This window comes from Chrysemys picta, chromosome 9, assembly GCF_011386835.1.
Source record: "Chrysemys picta bellii isolate R12L10 chromosome 9, ASM1138683v2, whole genome shotgun sequence".
NCBI classification, from domain to species: domain Eukaryota; kingdom Metazoa; phylum Chordata; order Testudines; family Emydidae; genus Chrysemys; species Chrysemys picta.
Window position 1 is genome coordinate 58067121 of NC_088799.1, and position 23952 is coordinate 58091072.

General features: G+C 50.1%; 2 protein-coding genes and 1 long non-coding RNA gene across 5 annotated transcripts in view; 2 read left to right on the forward strand and 1 right to left on the reverse strand.

Annotated features, from left to right (window-relative positions):
- TMLHE (trimethyllysine hydroxylase, epsilon) overlaps nucleotides 1-15268 on the forward strand; it is a 75396-nt gene extending 60128 nt beyond the window's left edge. For all 3 annotated transcript variants that reach the window (XM_065556282.1, XM_065556279.1, XM_065556286.1), the window contains one exon: nucleotides 14932-15268. In XM_065556282.1, the coding sequence (XP_065412354.1) occupies nucleotides 14932-15081 (150 nt within the window). In that variant the 3' untranslated portion in view covers nucleotides 15082-15268. The remainder of the gene's footprint in view (nucleotides 1-14931) is intronic.
- On the reverse strand, nucleotides 7876-18299 carry LOC101936373 (uncharacterized). The gene is made up of 3 exons (XR_256385.5): nucleotides 17939-18299; nucleotides 14478-14617; nucleotides 7876-12158 (listed from the first exon to the last, which is right to left on the reverse strand). It is a non-coding gene; the product is annotated as an uncharacterized LOC101936373 (long non-coding RNA).
- Nucleotides 18300-19892: 1593 nt separating this feature from the next.
- On the forward strand, nucleotides 19893-22211 carry LOC101938399 (40-kDa huntingtin-associated protein). The gene has a single exon (XM_005301326.5). It carries the CDS (start codon nucleotides 19951-19953, stop codon nucleotides 20971-20973), a length of 1023 nt encoding a protein of 340 aa, XP_005301383.2. The 5' UTR covers nucleotides 19893-19950; the 3' UTR covers nucleotides 20974-22211.
- The last annotated feature ends 1741 nt before the right edge of the window (nucleotides 22212-23952 follow it).

The window sequence follows — 23952 nt, forward strand, 5'->3', positions numbered from 1 at the left end:
AGTATTTCTGTGAAAGAGACTGTCCAGCCTGCGCTAGAAGTTAGGTTCCCACACTGAGATCTGAAATCACTGAGAGCTGGGTGGAACCACAAGAGCCCAACACGCAGAGGTCACAGTGCTAGGTGGCAGCAGAAGTTGATGGCACAGGCCATCAGCGATGGAGCAGTGGAGTGAACAGTGGCATGACGAAAAACAGCGGCCAGAGTGAGTTGTCAGTGGCTGAAAGAACAAGCAAGGTGCCTTCTCTGGGTCTTCACTGAACAAGGAGAACAACTCTGAGTGGGGTGCAGTAGAGGGAAAAGGGAGGGACACATTAAAGGAGCATTTGTTTGTTGGACTGAGTTTTAGTAACTTTGCTCCAGAATGCTAGATTTGTGACTGAAAACTTGTATGAATATACATTTCCTATTAGGCCAAGATTTTAAAAATGCATTATTTGCCAAGGTCATTATCTCATATTGTCGCTATCTTGGGGAGTTTCTGTACTAAACATTTTTATTATTATGCTATCATTAATTTTTACATAAGAACATAAGAAAGGTCAAATTGGGTCAGACCAATGATCCATCTAGGCCAGTATCCTCTCTTCTGACAATGGCCAATGCCAGGTACTTCAGAGGGAATGACGAGAACAGGCACTCATTGTGTGATCCATCCCCTGTCGTCCACTCTCAGCTTCTGGCAAATAGAGGCTGGGGACACTCAGAGCATTGTATTCCATCCCTGTCTAACCTGACTAATAGCCATTAATGGACCTATTCTCCAGGAACTTATCTAGTTCTGTTTTGAACCCTGTTATAGTTTTGGCCTTCACAACATCCCCTGCAAAAAGTTCCAAAGGTTGACTGTGCATTGTGTGAAAAAGTACTTCTTTTTGTTTGTTTTAAACCAGCTGCCTGTTAATTTCATTGGGTGAACCTGTGTTCTTATGTTATGTGAAGGAGTAAATAATACTTTCTTATTCACTTTCTCCACACCAGTCAAGATTTTATAGACCTCTATAATATCCCCTCTTAGTTGCCTCTTTTCAGGTACAAAGTTGTTTATAACCCAGTCCGCCCTTCCCTCAATGTGGAGAGGACAATGCACCAGCTCTTGTTCCTGAGCAGATTCCCATGGCACTTCAGCCAAAACACATTGTTTTAGGTAAAACATAAAACAGATTTATTAACTACAGAAAGATAGATTTTAAGCGATTATAAGAAGTAAGCATACAGATCAAAGTTGGTTACCTAAGAAATAAGATAAAATTGCAATCTGAGTTCTATAAACTAGACAGGATTTGAATCAAGCAGTGTCTCACCCTGATAGATAGTACAAGCAGGTTACAGATCTTCCATACACAGGCTGGGACTCTCCTTCAGCCTGGAACCACCTCCCCAGTTCAATCTTTTCCTCCAGACGTGTTTCCAGGTGTTGAATTCCCCTCTTTTATAGTTTCTTCCAGCTTCTGGAAAGACTCTTTGCTATGATATGAGTCAAGCAGTCTCCATTGTTTATGTCAGGGGTAGCCAAACTTACTGATTCGCCAAGCTGCATACTACAATCTTCAGAAGTTCAAGATCCAGGGCACACCTGCCAGGGGTTGAGGCTTCAGCCCCACTCCTGCTGAAGCCCCAAGCCCCAGCAGGTATGCCACACAGGGCTGAAGCCCTGAGACACACACACCCCCCCCCGCATCCCTGCTTGGCAGAAACCCCTATCCTACCACCCTGCTGCAAGGCAGAGGTTCCAAGCTGTGTTCCCTCTAAGGTGCGTGCCCGCATGGCTGCACAAGAGGCCATCAAGGGCCGTGCTCTGGCCATGCAGGCGCACACACAGGTAAGCGTAGAGAATGTGTGTGTGTGGGGGGGGGGCAGTGGGCTGAGGTGGGGTTGTGGTAATGGGGACTTGGGGAGCTTTATTCTGTACCACCCCCTCACTCCACACCATGCCTCAGTTTCCCCATTTTCCAGATGGGAATAATTATATTGACCTTCCTCTGTAAAACACTGTGAGATTTATAAATGAAAATCACTAAATATTGTTGGCTTTTTGATTTGTGTTTTAAAAGGAAATTACCAAAACTAGGACTAATGGAAATGTTTTTGTGACTGTTTTTGTCTGATTTCCAATTACAACAATTCCCTGTTGTGGATTTAAGCCTCCCCTAGCAGTGTTTGCAAAGCTTTTAATGGGCAGGAGGACATGTGGTTTATCTAGGGGCCTGATCCTGCAAAGTGTTACTCATGTAGCTGTTACTCATATGAGTGGCCTAATAGAAAGAAGTGGGAGAACTTCATGTCACGCCAAAGTTTGCCTGGGCCCATCTGTTTGCAAAGTGCTATGTAAATTTACAGAACTATGTGTTTCACTGTAATAACCCAGACATTGGAACATTGTATGTGTGCATGAGAATCTAAAGGTGAACTTCAGTGTGCTACTTTAATTGTCCAAGCTGATCCAATGTAAAAATATAAACAACATGAAGGTTGAATAGTCTATAGGACTTTAAAGTGCTTTGTACTGTTAATACAAGAAGATGGTAGTAAGGGGAATTTGAGTGGGTTTTTTTTAATTATTTTGAGTCTTGGTGTCCTGATTTAAAAAGAAACAGTTACTTTGATTTCTAATATTGTGGTAGTATATTTTACATTCAGATGAGACCTTTACAGATGAAGCCATCTAAACATTAAATATCTCAAGCTTTTTGCATAAGAGGAAAAAATTCTTCCTATCCAAAATTCCCTTTATCTTTCCAAACTACTGTACAGTGCACTCTGTGCTGTTGGGCTAGCTGTCTGCTGACTTTCCTCCCAAGAGGTGACTGCATTTCAGTGGTGCATTTATATGTATAGTTTGCGAAGCATGTACTGATCCTTGTGGAAGGAGGCTGTAGGAATGAACAGATAGGTTCTGCAGATGTCACCTGAAGACAGACCTTCCCTAAGCCTCAGCTAGGTACTAGCAGTAGGACGTTGTGAGCTCTTGGTGGGATAAGGGCTGCCATGAAAGCACAGAGGTGATGGCGCACATCCGCATATTACCTCGATATTGGTGCTGCACATAACAAAATTCATTCCACACATGGATGGAAAAAATTTGAAGGAACACTGGTTCCATGCTCTTTCCCCCTCTCCCCGTAAGGCTGGGAGGTGGAGGGGGGATAGGAGGCTCTGCAAGCCACACTTTAACTGTAAAAGAGCCACATGCACCTCGCGAGCCATGGTTTGGCCACCCAGGGATTTCCCTACACCTCCCCTGAATTTCCCCATCATCCCCCCAGTGGTCAACTACTTACATGCAATGTTGGCAATGTAATCATTGATTGGAAATTTGAATTGAAATTGAAATATTAATACACACTTTAAAAGGATATACAGTATATGAGAAAATACTAGTACCCGAGAAAGCATAATAGGTTTACAAAGTATGAACACTAGCTTCCTCACACAACTGTTGTTTTTTATGACAATGTCTGGGCATTCATTTTGGCAATGTTGGCCAACCTAATAATTTCAAATTATGATTTGCAAGCAAGATCTGAAGAAGCTCTTTCCTGACAGCTAGTGATAAGCCAACGGAGGGGAGCGTGGAGGGGGAAAGGCTTCAGGACCAGACTGTATCCAGCAGACAGAGTTGTGTTACCCAAGTGATCAATTTTGGCTGGTGTTGGATTACAAAACACTTTAGTAATGACTGGAGAATTGTATTGGCTGTCACTGGACGTGGTGCGAGGAATGCCAGGAGCTGGGAATCCTGGTGCCACAGGTAAAGAATGCAAAGCACACAATCATCACTCCAAGAGCTAGAACCATGCTGGAGAGGACCTCGAAGGATGCCAACTGCTGCCAGTACGTGGAAAACCTGAAACAGAAGCCGGATCAGGGCAAGGCGTTCAAGGTGATGTGCAAGTGGGACGCCAGCAATCACTTCCTCCCCGGGGGCAGCTTCACCCACTTTGCCGACTGGAGGTTCATTCACAGGGCCCGGCTCAACTGCATGCCACTGAACGGAGCCATCTGCCATGGGAATTGGGACAAGCGATGCAGGAAGTGCAGCTATGCCAAAGAGATGCTACCCCATGTCCCGTGTAGCTGCAAGCCCCATTCCAGAGCCTGGTAGCTGTAACATAATGCAATCCAACATTGCCTAGTCAGAACCATCCTGCAACCCGTAAGGAAGGTGGCCGTGAAGGTCCGACAGCCAACTGTGACCAGACATCGTCATCACCAACTAGGGCCAGAAGAAGATCATGATGATGGACATCACAGTGCCCTTTGAGAAGAGGACCCCAACCTTCAACGAGGCTTGAGCTCAAAAGGTGGAGAAGTACGCCTCTCTGGCTGACATCTTGAGAGCTAAGAGTTACCAGGTGCAGACACGCACGCTGATCGTTGGAGCCCTGGGCACATGGAGCCCCAGTAATGAGTGAGTGTTGCGAGAATGCAGAATCTGCAACGTTACGCTTGGCTGATGCGGCAACTCATGGTGTCGGATGCCATCAGGTGATCGAGGGACATCTCCATAAAACACATCACTGGACATCGGCAATACCAGGAGAGATGAGCTGGAGTGCCAATGAGAAGCAAAATTGGAAAGTAACAGAAATACTTCTCTGATGGATTATATCTACTAAGGGACAACCCATCCTAAATGCTCAATTACTGAGGGACAATTTACACTCATTCCTATATTTGCTTTCAACAACTAACTTTCTGTATAAGTGATGTACCCAAGTATTCGGATTCTAATATCTAAACTGTATTGTTAAATTTATCTAAATTTAGGTTATTGCAGATTATGTACTATATGTATTGTGACAGACCCAGACCAGTGGGGTACAGGAGTCTGGTAGAGGGCAAATATGCTGGTCACCGGATGAGTAGTTTTCTGTTCCCTGAGTGACCAGAGCAGGGGCTGCACTAGAGTAATCAGGAACCTGCTAGAACCAGTTAAGGCAGGCAGGCTAATTAGGACATCTGGAGCCAATTAAGAAGAAGCTGCTAGAATCAATTAAGGCAGGCTAATCAGGGCACCTGGGTTTTAAAAGGAGCTCACTTCAGTTTGTGGTGTAAGTGTGAGGAGCTGGGAGCAAGATGCGCAAGGAGCTGAGAGTGAGAGGGTGTGCTGCTGGAGGACTGAGGAGCATAAGCGTTATCAGACACCAGGAGGAAGGTCCTGTGATGAAAATAAGGAAGGTGTTTGGAGGAGGCCATGGGGAAGTAGCCCAGGGAGTTGTAGTTGTCATGCAGCTGTTACAGGAGGCACTATAGACAGCTGCAGTCCACAGGACCCTGGGCTGGAACCCGGAGTCGAGGGCAGGCCCGGGTTCCCCCCAAACCTCCCAATTGACCTGGACTGTGGGTTCTTCTAGAGGGGAAGGTCTCTGGGCTGTTCCCCAACCCACATGGTGAATCTCTGAGGCAAGAAAATCCACCAATAAGCGCAGGATCCACCAAGATAGAGGAGGAACTATGTCACAGTATCTTATGAGTTTTTAAACAAACTTTGTATTTGTGGATAATCTAAGCACTATACCCAGATGTACAGACACTCTTTTCTCAACCTGTGTATTATATAATTTTAACAGTAGCCTTAACAAAAATTTTAAATCTGTTGATTGCAGGGGTAATGAAATGTTATCCTTATGTCTGAGTAAAGGGCAGCAGAACTGTGCTTAGCCTGTCCTGATTGAGGGGGTCACCCTCAGGGCTTAATTTGTGCCAGGGCTTGTCAGGGTTGAGCCCTGGCATCTCTAGGCTTGGCAGTTTATTGCCCCAGGACCTCTGGTCTTGCCACATCCGTTATGAAAGTAAAAAACTTGCTTAAGCTCTGGCACCTCTTTCATTACAAATTAGTCACCCACAATTGAACTGCAGTTGCTAAGCACGGGGGGGTTGCATGCCAGATCCCAGTGGACAGAGAAAGAGAGAGAGATAGGGTGGGGGACAAGTGTTTTGCTTGGGAACGTGGGCTCCACCTAAGAGTCACAGGCACTATTTGACATGTACCTTCCCCCCCAACCCTCCACCATTTAAAGATAGAGCTGATTAAGCTCCATAGAGAGTATTTTGTCTTTGTAAGTGACCACTAGAGCTGAAATCACTGATAATCAGGTATAAGTGCTTAGACCAGCTGCTAGACAGTGTTTCTGTAGAAGACATTGCTGGCCCAGCCTGTACTAGCAGTGAGGTTTCCCAGCTGAGAGGTGAAATCACTGAGAGCTGGGTGGAACCTCAAGAGACTGACTTGCAGAGGTCACAGTGGCAGGTGGCAGCAGAAGGTGATGGTGCAGGCCATTGGCAATGGAGCGGTGGCACGACAAACAACAGCAGCCAGAGCCAGGGGCTGGAGCAAGTGGTGAGTGGCTGGAGGAACAAGCAAGGTGTCTTCTCTCCCCCACCCTTTAAGTTGGGAGGTGAACTCACGTGAAAACTCCTCTGTACTTTGCGTCTCCGATGACCAAAGACGACAATTATGAGTGGGGTGCAGTGGAGGAGAAAGGGAGGGGCACATTAAAGGAACATTTGTTTGTTGGACTACATATTAGTGACTTTGCTCCAGAAAGCTAGATTTGTGACTGGGAAACTTATATAAATATACATTTCCTAGTAGGCCAAGATGTTTAAAATGCATTATTTGCCAAGGTTGTTATTTCACATCATCGCTATCTTGAGAAGTCATTATTTTGGGGAGCTTCTGTACTAAACTTTTTTTTTATTATATTATAATTAAAGAACGGGCAAATTGGGTCAGACCAATGGTCCATCTAAGCCAGTATCCTGTCTGCTGAGAGTGGCCAATGCCAGGTACTTCAGAGGGAATGAACAGAACAGGCAATCATTGAGTGATCCATCCCCTGACATCCACGCCCAGCTGAAAAAGTACACAGACTTGATTCTTACAATGCTACAACAGCGTCTTCTGGATTCTATTCAACCTCTATGTAGCTTTTACTGATGCCTGTTTTATGACACACTGACAGTTGAATGGAGTGAGACGCTACCAGCAATGGGGCTGCTATGTGGTCAGGACAGAAGAGAATTTGAACACAGAGTGGAATATCATATGGCAAACAAATTATCACTAGTGGTTTGACCCAATATTTGTGCTGTTTCCTGGGATGAAAGAAGTAGGAATTCATCTCTTGCTACTCCCAGTCACAACAGCTATAGTTGATTGTTCTTTTTCCTCATTGAATATAATTTTGTGTTCTGAAAGAAGTTGCCTTCTGCCTGATTATGAGCATATGAAGGACTGGAAGTACTGGACACACAAGAAGCCACCAAAGATGAATGCACTGCATTCAAGTAGTTTAGGGTTACCATATTTTGCGTGTCCAAAAAGAGGACTCTCCACGGGGCCCCGCCCATGCCCCCCCGCCCCAACTCCACCCCTTCCCCAAAGTCTCCGCCCCCTCCCCTGCTTCCCGCGAACATTTGATTCACGGGAAGCCTGAAGCAGGCAGCAGGTAAGCTGGGGGGGTTGGGGGAGGAGGCGCGGCCCAGTCTGGCCCCCCCAACCGAGCGGCTCCCTCCGGCGGCCGGCCCTGGCCCCAGCGTCTCCAGCCTGGCTCGGCTCCTGGGGTGCCGGCCCCGGGCCAGCCCCCAGCCAAGCACCTCCGGCCCCCGACCCGGCCCCGCACCCCCAGGCCAGCTCCCGGCCCCGCACCCCCGGACCAGCCCCCAGCCGAGCACCCCCGGCCCAGCGGTGCCGGCCCCTCCCTATTTTCCCGGACATGTTCGGCTTTTTAGGATTTCCCCCCGGACGGGGATTTGAGGCCCAAAAAGCCGGGCATGTCCGGGAAAATCCGGACGTATGGTAACCCTAAAGTAGTTCATTAACAGAGTTGTGCAAAATTACAACAAGAAACCAATAAGGATGTAGATGTAGTGATTCATAGAAGGCTTGAGTAGCCAACTTTAATATTTGTGATGATTTTAAAACATGATTGAATCTAATAAAATGGTTGTGAAACATTTTTCAGTTTTTATTATGGTGCCATACAGCCCACCTTCACCCTCATGGTCTCATCCCTCTTTGACCTTCACCCCACCTTGTATATTTGAACACCCTTCCTAATTTCAATTCCTGGAGAAAACACCTTCGCAACTCCTGGTCTAAGTGCTATCTCTGAGAGGTCTCTTTTGAATATGGTTCCTGGAAGTGTGTATTCCTTTCATGGGCCATCAGCAAGTCTGACTCCTCCATTGTTGCAGCTGAAAGGCTGGTTGTGGGTGTTCCCAACCTTACAACATATTGCAGTAACACACACACACAGCAAAACTGCATAACTTCCCATACAATGATAGCACATACTATCCAACAGGATATTAATGTTCAACAGATCAAGCCTTTTAAAATAATAGCTCAAGGCATACTTTGTACCAAACAGATCATAATTATATGGCAGTAGTGAATATGGGGGTTCCAAGGTGCTGCTTTGAAGCACAGCATGCTACACCTCAGAGAACCCATGCCAGGTTTTATACTCAGCCCAGTGCATGATTGGGGACAGTTAGTCAGTGCCAAGGGGATCAATAAAACACCTAGATTAAATTTGTCCCTATCAAGTCTCAGTGCCTGTATTTAAGGGGTCCCAGTTGCCAGGACACAGGGTCTGCTGCTAGTGCAGAATCTACTGTGGAGAAGCTCTGGGGCCCAGCTGGCCTCATGAGCCAATGATGCTCTGGAACCCTCCAGACTCAAGAGGAAATTCAATATGAAAATAAGCAAATTCCCCTTCATACAATTTCCACTTTGCTGGATTCTAGCTCATGAACAAAGGTTGAGTTCACCCACGCAGATGCTAATCGCTGTACCGGGAAGGAAAGCGAAAGCAGGGGCGGAAAAAAAACAAGCTTTCCACAGCTTCTCACCTGCCACAGGAACAGCTTCAAGCACACTAGGGACGGCAAGTAATGAAACCTCACATAAGCCTCCCTCGGTGGTGCTATCCCTATTTAAAACCTGGTGAAACTGAGACAGCAAGAGGGTAAGTCACCAGGAAGTCTGTGGCAGACTCAGGCATAGAACCTATGGATCTGATTTGCCATCATCCTTTACCTCTTACAGTCACTTACACCTATGAAAAGTGGATGTAAATTGCTACCATTTGGATTTTTTATAACCCAGGTGCAGGGTAATGAAGAATTGAATCCAAAGTGTCTCGACTCTCAGATCCCTACTTTAACCACTGGACTGCACAGCCTCCCACTGCAAGTGCAGAGCTCTTGCACCATACCCTCTGTAAGTCTCGCCTTAACAACATGCACCAGCACCCAGACAAAGATGGTGTGAGATTTCTCTTACTGCTGAGCGGGAAGGAAAGACAGGCAGCTGCTACAGCTTCTGCAATCTGCTTTGAAATGAAATAATTCACATGGGAGTGACTCCATGAAAGTAATCACAAGTTAAAGTAAAACGAGTAAGAGAAATAGTGAGGCCAGAACCTCAGCTGGTAAAGCTTTAAGCTCAGTGCTAGTGCTAGGCATAAGTAGACTAAGCAATTGCTTTGGGTCCTGAGCAGCTCAAGGGGCTCTGCTATTAATTATTAGCATGTGTTGTGGAGGATCCCCCTGAATATTCCTGCTTAGGGCCACCAATGGGCTAACACCAGCACTGTCTAGGCCGCCCTCCCCCGCCCACTATCAGGATGTGTAAGGTCAACCCACTCTCTGGGCCCCTTCCGCTTCAAGCACAGAGTCTAGGTTTGCTCACTGCTAACACACTGCATTTCTGTTGTGCTAGTTGGATGATTCTCTCCCTCCCCTTCCCCCCATGTTCCCATCAGGCCTGGTCTATGACATCTGATTGGTGCCATGGGCCCCCTCTCCAGCCGATCCTTGACATTTCAGAGAATTGATGCATCACCGTCAGAGCTGTGGTGCGTATACATGAGGTCTGAAGGGGCAGGAAGCATAAAACGGAGACTGGGGTATGGGGATTGTGGCTCTGAAGAGTGAGTCAGCTCCTAACCTGCTCACACAGCAGTAGGAAACCCCAGCAGCACTGCCAGCTCAGAGTGCTCTGCATTCTCTGAAATGGACAAAGCCTCTGCTTTTAGCCCCTTTCCGCTTGTTGGTTACTGTGAGATCACTGGTGGGAGCAAAGGTCATGAGTGCTGGATTCCGATGCTCTTGAGAACAGAGCTCAAAACGATGGAACGAGAGGACAGATCCAAGTGTTGCCAACACACTAGAAGTCCATGAGCAATATGTTGCATTTGATTCCTTCGTGCCTACCCTGAACCTGACACTCAGTGATAGTGTCACCAGTCATGACTTGTCTGATCTCCCTGCTGCCATACCCCACCCATCGCTCTCTGGGGTGTATGGCTAACAGTGCCATACCCTGACTTGCCTTTCTGTACTATAGGGTGCTGGTATCAAATGCTGACCTGTCTCTGTGATAGGTTCAATGGAGTGCTCTCTCTCTCTCTCTCTCTGCAATAGGATTGCCCAGTGCCACCCCTCCCTCTATAATAGAGTCCCCACAGTTGCATCCTGTCATTATCTGTCTCTCTGTGGTGCAAGGATGTTGTCCCCACTCATTCTGTAAACTGCACTGGTCAATATCAGCACTGGCTCCTGCTCTTCAGATCCAATGAAAACCCCATCGAGATAAAAAAAATTAAAGATAAATCTCAGAGAAAGTCTAAACACTGAGTGAAGCCTGATTTCTGCACTGACTGTGGTGGAAACTCACTCAGCACAGAAATGTATTATTTAAAACTTCCCAGCTCTGAAATCTGGGTGCGCTGAAGCTATCCAGGAGCCTGCAATATCAGCCACACCAGCTCTCTGGGTGCCCAATGTATTGCTTGCAACTTTGAGTGCCCTGAAATTTGTGTGTGTGGTTTTGAAAACTTGGTCTTTAATGTTATAATTGCTCTCCTGCCCCACCCCATCTCACCCCTTCTCTCTCAGTTAGTCTTTTTATCTATTTGTATTTATAGTCCCCTTAAAACTAGGTCAAGTTACCACATGTGATGGCCAGCATGGAAACCACATTTGTTCACAGCAGCAATTCTAGCATTTGGGAAGACAAGCTGAGGAAGCCTGTGGGCAGATCTCTGGGCCCCCCGTGGTCAGCACAAGCTGCATTCAGCATAGCCAAGTCCTTCCAATGAGCAGGCTAAAAGAAACAAAGAAACAATCTTGTTTCCATTGCAGGTTGCTGTATCACCGAGAAATCCCAGGCCGAAGAAACCTCCCTGAATGTTTCTCCCTCCAGCCAATCTACAAAACCTACCCAGCCACTTCAGCCATTTGGCCCAATGTCCCAGAATTTCCTGCCCAAGTGCAGCAAACCTAATCAGCCTTGCACTGCTCACTGTGAAGAGAGGGCTGCCCACTATCCCCAGCCAAATAGCAGACACCACTCTCTTGAGAACTCCGTTCAGCATTACCTGCAGACAGCCAGTGCTTAAAGTAGACAGGGTTGCCAGGGGTCCTGGAACCAGCACCTCTCTGAGAGGTGAAAGAATCCTTCCATTCACTTAATTGCTTCTACAGTGTGGATTAGATGGACCTCACTACATTGCACAGAGTGCAACATTTTTCACAGCCCTGAATGATGTAGCTAGGTCAAGCTAATTTTTAGGTGTAGACTTGGCCTTACTCATATGAGTAGTCCCATTGGAATTAGGTCACCCTTGTGAATAGGGGGTTTACAGTCTGGCCGAGAGCCATTATTCTTTTCCTCCTCAGTGCTAGGAGTGCAAAGGAGATTGTTTTGGCTGACATGCCTTGAAACAGGAAAAAGGATGGAAAGCTAGAAGGAAGGGATCCATGGCAGTTAGGAATGAGAGCTGAGTTCTGCAAACAGGAAATGAGATGATATAAGGCAGGTTTAGGACTACTAAAGGTTTGGAACTGACTCTCTCTGGCTAATGAGAAAAGCTGCTCTCTAGAGGTCCCTCTGGGATACTGGCAAAATGACTGATGTTACTTATGATTCTTCTTTGAGTGCTTGCTCATGTCCATTCCAACAGAGGAGTGTGCGCATCGCCTGCACCGTTGCAGGACATTTTTCTCCTAGTGGTATCCATCAGGTTGACTCTAGAGTGGCGCCTCCATGGTCCAGTATATAGGCATCTGCCCGTTGCCTCCTCAGTTCCTTCTTTCCGCTCTTATCTCTTGCTCAGCAAGCAATACCCTGTAGTGATCTTCTTCCTGCAAATAAATTGTAAATAAGTGTAAATAGTTAGTTAGAATAAGTTAGTAAGGTAGATAATAGTTAGAATACTTGTAAGCTACTGCTCTGCGGGGCTAGCCTGACCGGTCTCCAGGGCATGCCTCAGTCCCAGGGCTTCAAACAGTGTGTGGCGTGCCGCAAACACATGCCAATAAGTGATCCCCATGACAGTTATTTGAAGTGCCTGGGAGATGGTCATATCCAAGAAAAGTGCCAGATTTTTAAGAATTTCAAACCTAAAACTAAGAAGGCGAGAGACAGTTAGCTGAAATTCCTCCTCATGGAGGCGGTGCTGTGTCCCTCTTTGGAGCGACAACCTGACCCGGCACTGAGTGCTTCTTTGACAAGGAGCACATCGGCATCTATTAGAGAAACCCAGAGTGGCCTGGGTTCCCCAGTACCAACCATCTCCTGGCACCGACACACCTCTCTGGAACCCAAGAAGGCAGCACCGACAGCACGGCACCGCTGTCCATCTCTGGTGCCAAAGAAGAGGACAAAAAAATCAGACTGGGGGCGTTCCCCCATGAGAAAGACCCGCATCGGGCCACTCTGAATCGGTCACAACTCAACTGGGGCCATTGACTCCAGCCCCAGCGGAGGACCTGTCAAGTCTGGTGCCAATGGACTTCCCTCATAGGGTGAGCCACAAGGGGGACACGACCCTAGGAGCACCATCGATGCCAGAGACACGTGAGGAGGTGCAGAGTCTTCTGACCCTCCCAGCACCGCTCTCTCCCCTGGGCTGCGGCCCACAAGGGACAGCTCAGACTCTGCAGGGTCTGGTTCCAAGAAGACAAGCACCATTCTTGGGCAAGCCAGCAATGATGGTGAGGCACCGCCCTCAGTCTCGCTCATCTTCGAGAGGCTCAACACTGTGGTCGTGTTCGCCACAGCCGCATCACTCCTTACCTCAGCTGTAGACACTCCCAGCATCAGTCACAATTGCGGCACAGCTCATGGTCCTGCCACCACTCTGAATCGTGGCACCACTCCCCAGCATGCCTAGTTGGCAGCCGGTATCAAGTGGAGTGCCCCAGGGGTCGGTCCTGGGGCCGGTTTTGTTCAACATCTTTATTAATGATCTTGATGAAGGGATGGATTGCACCCTCAGCAAGTTCACGAAAGACACTAAGCTGGGGGGAGCAGTAGATAAGCTGGAGGGTAGAGATAGTGTCCAGAGTGACCTAGACAAATTGGAGGATTGGGCCAAAAGAAATCTGATGAGGTTCAACAAGGACAAGTGCAGAGTCCTGCACTTAGGAAGGAAGAATACCATGCACTGCTACAGGCTGGGGACCGACTGGCTAAGCAGCAGTTCTGCAGAAAAGGTCCTGGGGATTACAGTGGATGAGAAGCTGGATATGAGTCAGCAGTGTGCCCTTGTTGCCAAGATGGCCAACGGCATATTGGGCTGCATTAGTAGGAGCTTTGCCAGCAGATCGAGGGAAGTGATTATTCCCCTCTATTCGGCACTGGTGAGGCCACATCTGGAGTATTGTGTCCCGTTTTGGGCCCCCCACTACAGAAGGGATGTGGACAAATTGGAGAGAGTCCAGCGGAGGGCAACAAAAACGATCAGGGGGCTGGGGCACATGACTTACGAGGAGAGACTGAGGGAACTGGGGTTATTTAGTCTGCAGAAGAGAAGAGTGAGGGAGGATTTGATAGCAACCTTCAACTACCCAAAGGGTGGTTCCAAAGAGGATGGAGCTAGGCTGTTCTCAGTGGTGGCAGATGACAGAACAAGAAGCAATGGTCTCAAATTACAGTGGGGGAGGTCTAGGTTGGATATTAGGAAACACTATTTCACTAGGCGGGTGGTGAAGTACTGGAATGGGTTACCTAGGGAGGCGGTGGAATCTCCATCCTTAGAGGTTTTTAAGGCCCGGCTTGACAAAGCCCTGGCTGAGATGATTTAGTTGGTATTGGTCCTGCTTTGAGCAGGGGGTTGGACTAGATGACCACCTGAGGTCTCTTCCAACCCTAATCTTCTATGATTCTACAATCGCCACCCCACTCCCCATCACGGCACTGCTCCCACAGTGGCATCGCTCTCCTTTTCGGCACCATTATTCAGCACCAAAGAGCACAGCACCCCATGATCACTTAGGAGCAGGTCCTCAGACTCCGAATCACAGGTGGAGTCATACATCTTGTGAGGGAGCAGACTCCGGGCGGACCATACATGCTCTACTGCCATGGCCCCGGGGCTCATTCCGGCAGCATGGCCTCCTAGCCAGTGGCTGATGTGAACCCCTTGGACGACTCACATGGCCCAGGGCTCCCACACTCACACTCAACAGCCTCAGAGACGAGGGCACCCTTGCCGTCCCGGTCGGAGAGGGGTTCCTTTCCCAGGGCAGAAGTCCGAGACTCTCAGGTCACACTTATGGGTGATCCGCTGGCACCGGAGGACGTAAAAGGTCCTGTTGTACTGAAGAAGTTATGACAAAAGTTAAACTAAATGAGAAGATTGCGATTTGGCCCCAGCATCCAATATCTATCACCTGGTAAAATAAAATCCCTCACACCCCACCCAGGACCCCAGGTAAGTAAAACTTGACCCAAGTTTAAGGTGCAAACAAAGTGTTATTTTTGGGGAGGAAGTGAACACAGTTAAGGGGGAGAAACAATAAACAGAGTAAAACAGCACAGTCGTTGGAACCGGTTGGGTCTGAAGCCCGGCTCCCAACTTAATCCTTAGGAAACTATGGGTATCCCTAATTAGAGTCCTTTTTATACTTGCAGGGTGATGGCGATGATTGGCAAGTGGACAGCGGACAGTTGACCATGAACCTAGTCCCTGCAGCGGCTGTTGGGCTCTGGACCTTCCACTGCCTTAAGATGGAGTTTGCAGGAGGAACACGGAACCTGGCTGAAATGGAGCAGATGGTATAGCTCAGGACACGCTCAGGATCCTCCTGGATGGTTTGCAAGTGAGTGATGCTGATGATGTTGACTCTCGAAGCGTGCGCAAAGTGGCGGGTTCACAGGCTGCCTCTATGGCAGACAGCCACCATTGCTGGGGACAGCATCCTTATCTATCTATCTATCTATCTATATATAAAACCTCTATGACGCAAAAGTTCTGTAGAGAAGGGCTGTTGTTTAGCCCTATTCAATATGGTGATGCCAACAAGATGGCATCCAAAACCATAAATGTGCATAAGCAGCACACAAACATCATAACATTAACCCATTATAGCATAAGGATTCACATAACAAAACAAAAACCTGAAAATAAGCCTACAGTCCGGTAACTGTACAAGCCTCTTCATCATCTTTGCCTGATGAGGCAGTAGCAAGTATGACCATAGCCCCGATGCAAGATTATTACAAGGCTCACCAGGAGCTCTTGCGTCAGATGGCTCAGAACCTCAACCTCCCAGTAGAGGAGATAACGGAGTCAGCCTTGGCCTTGGTAGAGCTAAACAAGTGGAGAAGAAATACTTTGTACTCCACAAGGTATACGAATACCTGTACACTCATCCCACGTAGGGTTCCCTGGTTGTTGCTGCAGCCAACAAGAGGGAAAGGCAAGGGGAACAGGGACCGTCACCCAAGGCAAAATAGGCCAGGAAACTGGACCTTTTAGAGAAGAAAATATACTCCACGGGGGTTCTCCAGTTAAGAACCACCAGGCGCTGTTCAGTGGGTATGACTTTAATTCCTGGTCAGCCATGCAGAAGTTTAAGAAGCTCCTACCATCGGACTCTAGATCAGAGTTTGCTGCCATTGCAAACGAAGGCAAGGCCATAGCCAAGGCATCCCTCCAGGTGGTCTTAGATGTCGTGGATGCGGCAGCCCAGGCGATGGCCACAGGTGAGGTAACGAAATGAAGCTCCTGACTTCAGTCGTCTGGCCTATCCCATGAGGTCCAACAGAAAGTACAGGACCTACCATTCGAGGGACAGTCCCTCTTCTCAGAACAAATGGATGCCCGGCTTCATAGTCTAAAAGATTCGAGGGTGACGCTGAAGTCGTTGGGCCTTCACACTCCAGCCTCTCCCCTCCCCTCCCCTCCCCTCCAGCCCCATCCCGGAAGCATTACAAACCTCAGCTCATGCGCCATTTTTACCCACCGCAGCACCAGCAGAGACAAGACTTTGGTCGACAAAGGAATAAAAGCTTCAGAAAGAGACAGAACCCTCACTCCTCATCAGCCTCAATGTCTGCGCCCACGAGACAACTAACGGGCAATAAGCAAAACTTTTGAAGGTGCGCCCAAGGACAGTGCACCAGTCCATAACCTGGATGTCACCCAGAGGTGAAAGTGGGCCCTGGGCCCTTTAAATCACTGCCAGAGCCCCGCCCAGCATGGGCCGGGCAGCACGGAAGGGCTAGCTGGGGGACGCTGACCCTCAGCCCTACCCCTTCTGCCCAAGGCCCTGCCCCTTTCAGGGGCCTGGTAAGTCTTTTATCTTACTTTCACTACTGATGTCACCTCTATGTTTGTGGACCGTTTGTCCAGCTTTTACTGGGCATGGGCCAACAGCACTTCTGACCGATGGGTTCTTCATATGGTAGAAGTGGGATCTATCCTGCAGTTTATTTCTTCCCCTCCTTCCCACTTCCCCTCCCTGTCCCTCTTCAGGGACCCTTCTCACAAAGATCTCCTGACCCAGGAGGTGCAGTCAATCCTAACGGTGGGGGCAGTGGAGGAGGTTCCCATGAAGCTAAGAGGCCAAGGGTTTTACTCCCACTACTTCCTGATCCCAAAGTCCAATGGGGATTTCAGACCCATCCTAGACCTTCAGAACCTCAACAAGTTCATGAAGAAGCTGAAGTTCCGCATGGTCTCCCTAGCCTCGATTGTGCCTTCCTTAGATCCAGGGGACTGGTATGCTGCCCTCACCTTGAAGAATGTGTACATTCACATAGCCATCTTCCCAGGCCACAGAAAATACCTTCGATTTGTGGTAAACCAGAATCACTATCAGTTCACATTGCTGCCTTTTGGCCTGCCGACAGTCCTGAAAGTATTCATGAAACGCATGGCGGTGGTAGCAGCCTCCGTCAGGAAATGGGGAGTGAAGGTGTTCCCATACCTAGACGACTGGTTGGTCAGGGGTCAGTCCAAAGAACTAGTGGAAGGGCACATAGACTTCGTACAGTCCACTTTCAGGAACCTGGGTCTCCTGGACAACAAACACAAGTCCACCTTGTCATGGAGCGTGGGGGAGTCAGGGCCCTGCACCCTCACTTCCTGTGACTCATCATGACTCTCAGCCAGCCAGTAGAACAGAAGGTTTATTAGACGACAGGAACACAGTCCAAAACAGGGCTTGTAGGTACAACCAGGACCCCCCATCTGGGTCCCTCTGGGGGCAAGGAGTTAGACTCCTGGCTTGGGGTTCCCTGCCTCTTCCCAGCCAGCCCAAAACTGAAAAAAAAGCCCAGCCGACTCACTCCCCTCCCCCCCGGCTCCTCCCTCTCTTTGTCCAGTTTCCCCTGAAAAGGTGTCACCTGGCCCAACCCCCCCCCCCCCCCCGGCTCAGTTTACAGGCTCAGGTACCATCCCTCACCTAAAGACATCCCCTGCTCTCCCATCCCCCATGCAGACAGTCCCAGTAAAACTAGACGACATTCCCAGGTCAATCTGCCCCGCTCCCTGCTCTGTCACACACCTTCATGCCCATTCAGAGGATAGACTTTATAGGAGCGGTTCTTGACTCAAATCAGGCAAGGGTCTCCCTGCCGGAGAACCGTTTCAGGGACATTGCAGCTCTCATAAATGGCCTGAAAGTGTACTCACCATCATGGCAAGGTGCTGCCTGAAGCTCCTGGGGCACATGGCCTCTTGCACTTATGTGGTGCAGCATAAATGACTCAGGCTGCAGCCTCTCCAATTATGACTGGCATTGGTATACATACCAGGTCATCACCCGCTAGACAAGGTCGTCATACTTCTGCTGGCATTAATCAGAGCCCTTCAATGGTGGCTGGACCAAGACACGGTCTGTGCGGCATTCACTTTGCAAAACCTGCACCCTCAATGGAGTTTTTGTTTTTGGTGATACAGAGTAACCCAGATACCACTCTGAAACTTTGTTGTGTGCTACCCTCTTGTTTTGATGTGTTGGGAGCTGGTAGCCTCTTTGGACCATTTTTATGTCACTGGGAGGCCACTAGCTGACGCTTGGACTCTGTGAATGGATACACACTAATGAAGGCTGTGAGGTGAAGCAGGGAGGGCTGGATGTGCTGCTGACCATGCTGGCACATTTGGGGAGCTAGCCCTTGTCCCAGATGAGGCGTGCCCCTGGTTTGTGGGGCTTCCCCAGCACTATGCCCATGGGCTGCCCGTGTTACTGTGTCACAGTGCTGTAGCTCGGAGGGGCGAGGACTTGCGCCCTGGGTAGGGTTACCATACGTCCGGATTTTCCCGGACATGTCCGGCTTTTTGGGCTCCAAATCCCCGTCCGGGGGGAAATCCCAAAAAGCCGGACATGTCCGGGAAAATCGGGACATGCGGGCGGCGGTGCTGGGCCGGGGGCGCCGAGCGCCGGGGGTGCTGGGGGCACTGAGCGCCGCCGGGCCTGGGGACCAGGGGGGTCGGGGGCCGGGCCAGGGGCCGGCGGGGCCGGGAACCGGGGGCGCCGAGCGCCGGGGGGGCCGAGCGCCGGGGGACGGCGGGGCCGGCGACCGGGGGACGGCGGGGCCGAGCGTCGAGAGCCAGCGGGGCTGAGCGCCGGGGGTGCCGGGGACCGGGGGCACCGAGCGCCGGGGGCCAGCGGGGCCGGGGCCTGCGGGGCCGAGCGCCGGCGGTGCTGGGGACTGGGGGCGCCGAGCGCCGGGGGTGCCGGGGACCAGGGGCACCGAGCGCCGGCGGGGCCGGGGACCGGGGGCCAGCGGGGCCGAGCGCCGGCGGAGCCGGAGGGGTGCTTGGCCGGGGGTCCGGGGGCCGGGCCGGGGGGGTGCTGAGCGGGCCGGGGGGCTGGCGGGGCTGGGGGGTGCTGAGCGGGCCGGGGGGCTGGCGGGGCTGGGGGGTGCTGAGCGGGCCGGGGGTGTTCGGCCGGGGGCCGGCGGGGCCAGGGGGTGCTCGTCTGGGGGCCGGGCCGGGGACCGGCAGTGCTGGGCGGGCCGGGGGTGCTCGGCCGGGGGCCGGGGCTGGTGTATCAGCACAAAACGCAACCCTCCCCTTTTGCTGATACACCGGCACCCCAGGGCCCGAGCCGACCCAGGCTGGAAACGCCGGGGGGGCCAGCCAGGGCCGCACCTCCTCCCCCCCTTACCTGCTTCAGGCTTCCCGCGAATCAAATGTGCGAATCAAATGTTCGCGGGAAGCAGGGGAGGTGGCGGAGTTGGGGCGGGGACTTTGGGGCTGGGGGTGTGGGCGGGGCGGGGCCGGGGCCCGTGGAGTGTCCTCCTTTTGGAGGCTCAAAATATGGTAACCCTAGCCCTGGGCCCACGATGGGCTTTCAGGACCGATGAGCTGGGCTGCAAGGATCTGGGGCTGTTACGCGAGAGGTTGGGATACCACACCCCTACTCCGCCTCACTCCACAGGGAGCCCCTGGGGAGCTTTGCGGAGCCAAGCCAACTCCCCCTGCATCCCCTCTCTGCAGAAGGTGGGACCAACCCCGCCGTTCCCTTCCCAGGGAGCGGCGGAAATCTCAGTCCCGCCTCTTGCCTGCTCTAGGGGGTGGGGCGTATTCTCGCTAGCCCCTTCTTCCCTGAAGGGGTCGTGCGCAGCCTCTTCCGCTAAGGCGGGTGCCCATTGGCTGGCACGCGACGGTTTCACTTCCGGGTGGAAGTCGCTGCGTGGATGGCGACTGCGGGCGGCTCGGGCCCGGCAGGCCCTGGGGTGCTGGGGGCGGCCGGCGGGGGCTGGGACGGGGACTTCCTGGCGCGGTACCGGCTGGTGTCGGCCAAGCTGCGGAAGCGGTTCCTGCGGAAGCCGAACGTGTCGGAGGCGGCGGAGCAGTTCGGGGTGCTGGCCCGGGAGCTGCGGTCCCAGGAGAGCCTTCCCTACGCCGCCTGGTGCCAGCTGGCTGTGGCCCGCTGCGCCCAGAGTCTCTTCCACGGGCCCGGCGAGGCGCAAGCCCTGACCGAGGCCGCGCGCCTCTTCCTGCGCCAGGAGCGGGACCTGCAGCAGCGGCTGAGCCTAAGCGGCGGCTTCGCTGAGCATCTGCAGGCCTCGCATAGCTGCTTCGCCTTCGCCGCCCGCCTGCACCTGGAACTGGGGCAGCCGGCGCTGGCGGCAGGGCTCTGCCTGGAGCTGGGATCGGCGTTGCGGGACATGGAGCAGCCCGGCCAGGCCGCCCCGCAGTTCCAGCGTGCTGCCGAGCTGCTGGCGGCCGCTGAGCTGCCCCTGGAGGCGCTGCGCTGCCTGGGCGAGCTGGCCTCCTGTCTGCTGCTCACCCGCGACTACGACGGGGCCCTGGCTGTGCTCACCCAGGCGCAGCTGCTGGCCCAGGCCGGGCCCAGCCCACCCAGCGGCGCCTTCCTAGAGGTGTTAGTGCGTTGCGAGGTGTCCCGGGTGCTACTGCTTCTGCTGCTCCAGCCGCCACTACCCAAGCTGCTGCCCGAGCATGCCCAGACCCTGGAGAAATACTGCTGGGAGGCCTTCGAGAGTGGGGCGGGAGCTGGGCAACTCCCCCAGGCAGGGTACCTGCCCCCGGGCCTCTTCCTCCTGCTGCAGTCCACTGTCATGGCCTGTCAGGAGAAGGACCTGGAGGCACTCAAAGTGCTGCAGGCTGAGCTCTGGCCGCTGCTCAACCCCGAGCAGAACCACCTGCTCCACCTGGTGCTTCAAGAGATGATCAGCCCCTCTGGGCAGGGGGCCTAGTTCCCCCACTCAGACTGGCTTCAGTTGCCTGCTGCCACTTCCATAGCGGAGTCAGTCTCCCACCAGAAAGAGAGGCCTGCCCCACCCACTTGCTGTTGCCTCAGTGGGACTCTGAGTTCCTCTCCCCTCCCCCCCCAACCAGCATCACCAGGGAGATAGGCCTTGCCCACCTTCAGCTGCCATCTCTATGGCATCTCTGCACCATCTGCCATCTCCACAGAGACTAACTGCACCTTCACTGATCTGTTGCTATCTCCCTCATATAGCCTGAAACCCTCACCAAGCATTACAAGAGAAATTAACCTCATACACCTACTGCAACCATCCACAGGAGAGATGAGCCCCATCTGCTACCACGGGGAATGGCCTTCCCCTCTGCTGCCAGCCACAGGAGTCTAATCCCTACCCTGCATCACCACCAGCATGACTTGTTTCAACCACCATGGGATTCTGTTTCCCACAGTAGCCATATAGAGGGTTTTTCTATTTTGGCCCATCACTGCTACACAGCCTTGGTTCATCTCTCTGCTACCATCCGCATGTAGGAAAGGACTATGAGCTAGAGACTATTTTCCCATTGGGGACAAGGAACTTGGACATGCCAACACTTCCTATTTACTACTACTAGTTATAGAGATCTTTCCTTTTTCAGCCCCAGTATGGCCTCTTTGCCATTCTCCTCTCACTCACAGATTCAAGACACCTGCTACTGCAGGAGATGACCTGATCCATTAGAAACTGTATGTATGCTACTACAGTTTGAGGTAGTAAGAGGTGGGATTCTTGCCATTTTTTATGAAGAGACTGCACATGGCACTCATTTTCCAAACAGTCCACAAATGCCAGGATTCAGTCTTTTAGTTTAAAATTCTCACATTTGGAGATGTAATGACTAGTGCATTTTTTCTGTATCAGTGTAATTCACACGTGAGCAAGCTGGTAAAAATACCAGTTTCTGTTTAAAGTGCTAAGTTTAAAAAAAAAGTAACTAAACTCATAACTCTTTCCATTTAAAAACTAAATTGGAAGCTAAAGTTTTATTCTGTACCTTCTGCTCCAGATTCTGTTTCAATGTTGGCATCTGTTGCCTAAGAATTGTACTTTCTAACTACCTGGCTCTTGGTCCTAGCTCTTGCTCTGTTAATAAATGCTGTAGATAGAATTCTCAAGACACCAATGTATCCTGAAGCTTGTAATTTTTTAAGATGTAATTCAATAAATATTGTAGACTTTTAAAACTGTTTACTACTCAATACAGATATCACTAGCTACAACCTAGGCAATATGGGGAGTCACTGCTGCTGGCTCTTTAGCCTCACTGCCTTGTTGGTTTCATTCAACAAGTAGGTAAAGATGGATGTAATGTGTTTAATTTTGGCATTTGCTACAGAGACTATATTACTTTATGTATCAGGCTTGTTACAGCAGTTTAAAAGGATTGTATTGGTGTAGGAACATTTACCTGTAATTTTGGCCCTCAGATATGTTTTTGCAGCTCCTTCTAAGGTGTATAGGAGTTGTGCATTCATAGTGGAGGGCAAAATTGAGCCTTGATGTATATCTAAAAAGCATGTGAACTTTGATTAGTTTTTAACACTTTTTAACATTAACTTTTCTATTTTAATGATGAGGAGAATTAAAAATTGGATACTAGACCCTTTCTGTGGTCTAATGAACTAAACCTCCTTTCCTACTTGAATTTCCATTTCCAATCTCATTTTACAAATCTCTGGTGTAAATTTAATGTTTGTATGGCATTTCTTATGTGCTGAATAATGATAACACTGCCCTGAGAAGAGCATGTTGCTGGCCATCTTCTGGAAAGAATGTTTTCCTGCAGAGGATGAACTTTAGTTGCGCCTTTCTGGGGTGGGTTCCTTTTAATCATATTTAGGCATCCTAAAGAAACAATGTTTTGTTTGTTTTGTTTTGTTTTTCCTTTTTGCAAGCTGGATTACCTTTGACACAAATGGCACCTTGTGGACCTCAAGCTATGTAGTGTTTCTACCTCACATGGTCTTCTGTGTGAATAAAAGTGAGACTGTTTTGGAAGTTGCTTAAAAAAATACTTCAAGCCTTTGTTGTAAGTGGAGACAAAACATCCCTGCAAAGCATTGGAAATTGATGGGTATTTTGTGTCATTGTTGCTTTATGTGCAACTGCAAACTGATTTATACATATAAAAGTGAACTTTACATTATTTCTTAAATGTTTTGAAATGTAATTTTTACTGACATGTTTTGAAATCAGTGCATTCACTGAGGTATGACTAATGAAGCATCTATGTACTGGAACTCAGAATGGAGTTTCCTGTCTTTATTATCCTGAAGTAGTCTTCAGCTGTCTAAGCTTGTGGGTGCTGTAAGGCCTGAGTCTAGGTGCAGTGCCAGAGGGCAGGATATGGGGGGGAAATGTTAAAGGGAGCTACTATTGTATGTTACATCTTTAAGATAAAACTGTGTAAAAACAAAACTGCAGCTGTACCTCCTGTGGGGAAGACTCATAACCATATACTGAACTGGTGATGGGTGGGAACAGACTGCTTCAACACAAGCTTAGGCCTAAGGGCTATCATAGGAGGGCTGAAAATGTTGGATAGAGAGAAGGGCTATTCTAACCATAGAAAACTGTCCTTGGTTAGAGAGTGATTATTACATATTTTCCCAGGGTGTGTGATTCTGTAACATACTCATACCCTTTTCTTTCTACTCTTTTAATCTGCATTATGACCTTTAAAAAAAGGAAAACTCCTTCCTCCATAGTACACTCCTACCTGCCGCATCATGTTTACAATAGCCCTCTGGATTGGCAATAACAGTGATGTCTACGGGGGCTGACAGGAGCCAAAGCATTAGGCGTTTCTATAGCTGTGGTACTCCTTTCCCTTGAGAAAGTGGAATGAGTATGTTCAGTGTAAATACGGACTCTGGCACGGCTTTCCTGCAGCAGTAACTTTTTTTAAAGGCGTGACTGCTTCCT